The sequence below is a fragment of the Agrilus planipennis genome, unplaced genomic scaffold, assembly GCF_000699045.2.
Source record: "Agrilus planipennis isolate EAB-ADULT unplaced genomic scaffold, Apla_2.0 scaffold74, whole genome shotgun sequence".
NCBI lineage: Eukaryota > Metazoa > Arthropoda > Insecta > Coleoptera > Buprestidae > Agrilus > Agrilus planipennis.
The window spans coordinates 163305-169694 of record NW_020438975.1 but is presented as its reverse complement, the minus strand read 5'-3'; the positions used below and the strand labels follow the sequence as shown (position 1 = coordinate 169694).

Below are 6390 nucleotides of genomic sequence, written 5' to 3'. Positions count from 1 at the left end.
ACACAGTTGGTGTTTACGATTGCACATAAACAAAAAAGAAAAAAAAATGAATATTAAAATTTCTTCAATAACAAGTTCGTAAATAAGGTACTTGACACTTATTCAAATCAAGGATGTAAGAATTAATGTCAAAATATTTTTTGACACTTAATCTTTGATGATTCTTTGATTAAAAAAGTCTAGAGTATCTACCTAAACGAATGCAAATTCATGAAAATTTTAAAAATAGGGAGGGTTGTAGCCGTAATTCAACGAAGGGCAACAGTCCAATAGAAAAAAGTAAAAAAGAAAATTCACCTCAAAGCTATTTATCATTATCTTCATGTTCTTATCAACAAGGAACCCGAACTATCGACAGTATAATGTCAGGGGAGTCTTTGTTTAAGGTACCTACATCATTTTACTAATGAAACAATTACATTAGTGATCATTATGATTCTAAGGTTTTCAACTTTGAACCCACGAATAATTACCAAGATTCAGATAAATGTGCGTGCTTTTGGGAACATTTAAGAAAATACACTAACATAAAACCAGTAGATTGTTCGCTTGTAAGAGATACGAGGGAGTTAAAAAAGAAAAAGACTCCAACAGTAAAACCACAAAAAGAGGAAACAATTTCATTGAATTCGCCAGATTTTCCTTGGGAGCAATTGTACGAAGAACTACGAAAAAGAAAAATTAATTTCGATTTAGTAAATATACATTCTTAATGTTGTCTCCCTAAAAAAATGTTATTATATACAAACAATGAAATTTTAAGGGCACAACAAAAAAATGCGGAGTATCAATTTTTAACGAATACGAAGACGACGATACATCTGATAATCTTGTGCTTTTAAGTTTATGGAAACCAAAAAGTTGTAAAAAAGAAGAAAGTAAGCTGAAAAATACTACAATTTAATTAGTATTCGCGTTTTAACATTCATTTTTGCAGAAGAGGAAGAACATAAACCAATTCGATATGGCGACGAGCAGATAACACCTGTATGTTCTGATGTTGCCGAAGAAGAAGGAAGGTCAGTAGATGGTGATATTTCAGATGAATTTATGCATCCGATTAATAGAATAAAACAAGCAGAGAAAAGTGAGGTCGTGGATGAAACTGAAGTTCTAATAACAATGAGCAGCCAATCGTCAAAGCATCTTCGTGGCGGTAAGCGATCTTCTTATGTTTCAAATGTCATAAAATGTCGTTTATTTTTGAACACCCCTCGTATTCTACTACAATAATTTATCGATATTACTGATGGTCATTATTAATAGATGACATTTCACCGTGTATTATTCCCGAAGAACCATCCGAAACCCTCCTCAAAATGCCAGAAAATTTGAATAAATTTACTGACACAGATTCTTTGGAAAAGAAGATCCAAATATCCGATAAAAAATGCGTTATGTGCGGTTTTCTGGATTGTAAATGCAAAGCAGGAAAGGCGGCTGTCGAAGATACGACAGAATCATCATTACCCAAGTTTACCTGCGAGATGACTAAACATGAACAGATAATGATAATCGCTAAAGATACGATTGTGAAAATACTTGACTTTTCAAATAAGAGTCAGCTAAATGATAGCAGCGGCTATAAATGTTTGCAAACAATGGCGGAAGAGCAAATGAAACCTTTGATTCAATCAAAGAAGATAATACCGGATGAAGTTCCGAAACGTGGTGATGGAATGATCGTTATCAAGGCTATCGATGATCTAAAAATTTCGTCAAGTACTGAATCCAGCATAGAAAATCCCCATTCATAACAATATTTAATGTACGCATTTAAAAACCAATAAATCAGAAATTTTTACTAATCCATCCAGTTATTTTTCTATTTGTGGTTATTTATGATACTATTCATCATAAAACGAACAGGGATAAAATTGCTGATAGCTGACACGCGAGAGGGTGGGAAAAAAAAGGGGGGGACAGGAGAAGCTCTCCATCGGGAAGAAAACCGATCTCTTTTGAGAATAAAATTCATTTTCGAGATTATTCGATAAAATAAAGCAGACAATACATAATAAAACATTGGCTATTGGGATCCGTCAAATGGGAGGAGTCTAAAAACATGGCGCCGATTAGGGAAAATTTATCGTAGTTCCTATAGTGTATGGTGCAATTTCCAAGTTTTTAAATTACGATAAAATGATAAGTATTGACACAATAAGTGATTGAGCTGACACAAACCCTCGGAAAGGAAATTTTGTTGAAGGTGAGCGTGTTTTTAATGCCAATCACATTATAAAATTCGGAAATAACAAATCCGGAAGCTAGACTTCAAATTCCGTCAAGTTTACTGCCTACTTTTTACAAACTTCGGATTTAAAAAGTGATTCACGTTTTATAATTGGTGAGGTGATTCTGGGTGATATAATCAATATCATATCAATGACTTGCACGAGCAAAGCCGATTTAAGAGAACGTTGCAAACACATTATTGCATTCCTATGTAAATTTTTCCCTCATTCGAGTTATAAATTTTGCCACCAGATGATGTATGCCCATTTGACGGATCCCAATATTAAATTAGAATTTATCTTTGAAGGGGAAGCTTTTCGTACCCTCTTTCCTCCGCTAACCCCATCCCGTGCCCGACAGCATGCCGTAGGTTGCTAAAATCTACCGGTTCAGATAAGAAAATAAGGATTTGAAAATATCAATAAAAATTTGAGACACGTATTTTAGATCACCCTGTATATGAACGCTTGTTTCGCATGTCAAAGCCAACTTTGGAGTAGACTGACGGAACCGGATGAATTGTTTTTCTTATATTAGGTATTTTTAGATACATAAGACACATTTAACAAAGAAAAACTAATTTTGGCTGTTAAATATACAAATCTTCCATTATAAGTAGTAAATATCAAAATCGAAAAAATATTGTAACGTAATACCTTAAAATATTATTAGCCGCTTAAGATTAGTCAACTTCATTAATTCGTATTACGATTAGTGACAAACAAATTAATTTTCTTGGGAGTTCAATGAACAATGTAAGCATGCATGGCTTAACATTATTGGCATAAACATTAACTTAAATGACAATAAAATTACTCCTAATGTCCAGCACATACATTAAAAATTTGTACTTATCTAAATACCTACACCAATTGTAAATTACTGTTTTGAAAATTTAATTACTATTATTATTTTCACATAATACCTATAAAACAACAGGTAATTCATACAACTTTCACTTTCAAATGGTGTATAATTTTATTATATACCGTTTACATGTTTCAGTAATTTGCTATTGTAGGTACTGAGTAACAGACATACTGAGCAAACCCTAAATGTTTTATTGATTACCTTCTGCCTTTAGGTATTCAAAGCAGATTTTTCGTAGGTATTAAAGAAAATGAAGTCGTTTCGTTTAATCAAGTGCCTACCGGAAATGACGTAAAATTTGGCTGCCGAGTTACTAGCTCTGTAGCGTCTAAGCTTGGCCACCCTGTATATATTATGTAGATTGAAGTATGTACAAGTTGTAATTAACGGATTTTGCTGTAGTTGTAATTAAATGAGAATGTAGAAATTGGGATTCCATTTCGTAGGTAACTACTGGCTGTGATATGACAAAAAAATAACATATCACACCAGAAGTTCCTTCAATTCAGAATCCCTCCCTGTACAAAATCGCGTTGCACAGTCAAATGCATTCTGCTTTGCTGAACTAGCTTTATGAATTGAAAAATAGTCATACAACTAGATCACCAAAGAAGAATAAATCCGACATTACCATGGTCCATCATTCAGGTAGGTAGGTATCATCCTTTAGCGTTGTCGTTTTTTTTTCCTTAATAATTAATCGTAATTAATTCCTGACTGAAAGAGAGATTATACTCACATTATAGGCGAGTGTTCTATCTAGTCACAAATCAAAAATTACATGCAACTTAGACGAACACAAGCCCACGCCGTGAGGTGATCCGATGATGTGAGGTTATGCCTGATATTAAATAGTAAACAGAGAAAAATAAAAGGGTAGAGCGCCAAATAATGATAACAAAACACTTACTTGATTATTTGACGAGAAGACCTTGTACCGATGATCGAATCGAAAAATATATTAAGTACTACGTTCAAACTACTGATAACAGGAATCACGTGTTTACACCGCACACATTCACGATGCAATGAAAGAAAATGGCGGGAAGTTATTAGTCGTTAATAATCCAATGCGCATGACCGGGAGACGTGATTTAATTGTGTAGTCGACCGAATGTATCGGTAGACAGGGTCGGCTTCAGATAATTTCAGTTACGGAATAAAAGCATTTACAATTAAATTCACAATTCTTTGAGAAAAAGGTGATTTTTTCTAATAAATAATTTGTAAAAAGGAGTATTTATTAGTTATACACAATCTAATTAAAAAAATATTATTTTAATAAATAATTTTACAATTTGCGTGCACAGTTCCTATGTAAATTTTTCCCTCATTCGAGTTATAAATTTTGCCACCAGATGATGTATGCCCATTTGACGGATCCCAATATTAAATTAGAATTTATCTTTGAAGGGGAAGCTTTTCGTACCCTCTTTCCTCCGCTAACCCCATCCCGTGCCCGACAGCATGCCGTAGGTTGCTAAAATCTACCGGTTCAGATAAGAAAATAAGGATTTGAAAATATCAATAAAAATTTGAGACACGTATTTTAGATCACCCTGTATATGAACGCTTGTTTCGCATGTCAAAGCCAACTTTGGAGTAGACTGACGGAACCGGATGAATTGTTTTTCTTATATTAGGTATTTTTAGATACATAAGACACATTTAACAAAGAAAAACTAATTTTGGCTGTTAAATATACAAATCTTCCATTATAAGTAGTAAATATCAAAATCGAAAAAATATTGTAACGTAATACCTTAAAATATTATTAGCCGCTTAAGATTAGTCAACTTCATTAATTCGTATTACGATTAGTGACAAACAAATTAATTTTCTTGGGAGTTCAATGAACAATGTAAGCATGCATGGCTTAACATTATTGGCATAAACATTAACTTAAATGACAATAAAATTACTCCTAATGTCCAGCACATACATTAAAAATTTGTACTTATCTAAATACCTACACCAATTGTAAATTACTGTTTTGAAAATTTAATTACTATTATTATTTTCACATAATACCTATAAAACAACAGGTAATTCATACAACTTTCACTTTCAAATGGTGTATAATTTTATTATATACCGTTTACATGTTTCAGTAATTTGCTATTGTAGGTACTGAGTAACAGACATACTGAGCAAACCCTAAATGTTTTATTGATTACCTTCTGCCTTTAGGTATTCAAAGCAGATTTTTCGTAGGTATTAAAGAAAATGAAGTCGTTTCGTTTAATCAAGTGCCTACCGGAAATGACGTAAAATTTGGCTGCCGAGTTACTAGCTCTGTAGCGTCTAAGCTTGGCCACCCTGTATATATTATGTAGATTGAAGTATGTACAAGTTGTAAATAACGGATTTTGCTGTAGTTGTAATTAAATGAGAATGTAGAAATTGGGATTCCATTTCGTAGGTAACTACTGGCTGTGATATGACAAAAAAATAACATATCACACCAGAAGTTCCTTCAATTCAGAATCCCTCCCTGTACAAAATCGCGTTGCACAGTCAAATGCATTCTGCTTTGCTGAACTAGCTTTATGAATTGAAAAATAGTCATACAACTAGATCACCAAAGAAGAATAAATCCGACATTACCATGGTCCATCATTCAGGTAGGTAGGTATCATCCTTTAGCGTTGTCGTTTTTTTTTTCCTTAATAATTAATCGTAATTAATTCCTGACTGAAAGAGAGATTATACTCACATTATAGGCGAGTGTTCTATCTAGTCACAAATCAAAAATTACATGCAACTTAGACGAACACAAGCCCACGCCGTGAGGTGATCCGATGATGTGAGGTTATGCCTGATATTAAATAGTAAACAGAGAAAAATAAAAGGGTAGAGCGCCAAATAATGATAACAAAACACTTACTTGATTATTTGACGAGAAGACCTTGTACCGATGATCGAATCGAAAAATATATTAAGTACTACGTTCAAACTACTGATAACAGGAATCACGTGTTTACACCGCACACATTCACGATGCAATGAAAGAAAATGGCGGGAAGTTATTAGTCGTTAATAATCCAATGCGCATGACCGGGAGACGTGATTTAATTGTGTAGTCGACCGAATGTATCGGTAGACAGGGTCGGCTTCAGATAATTTCAGTTACGGAATAAAAGCATTTACAATTAAATTCACAATTCTTTGAGAAAAAGGTGATTTTTTCTAATAAATAATTTGTAAAAAGGAGTATTTATTAGTTATACACAATCTAATTAAAAAAATATTATTTTAATAAATTCCACTGTATAACTTGTAAAC

The 6390-nt window shown here is 33.1% G+C and overlaps 1 protein-coding gene across 1 annotated transcript; it reads left to right on the top strand.

The window, feature by feature from the left end:
• The first annotated feature begins 140 nt into the window (after positions 1-140).
• Positions 141-1792, top strand: LOC108742390. The gene is made up of 5 exons (XM_018477587.2): positions 141-386; positions 444-695; positions 764-878; positions 938-1156; positions 1267-1792. Exons 1-5 carry the CDS (start codon positions 201-203, stop codon positions 1755-1757), a joined length of 1263 nt encoding a protein of 420 aa, XP_018333089.1. The 5' UTR covers positions 141-200; the 3' UTR covers positions 1758-1792.
• The last annotated feature ends 4598 nt before the right edge of the window (positions 1793-6390 follow it).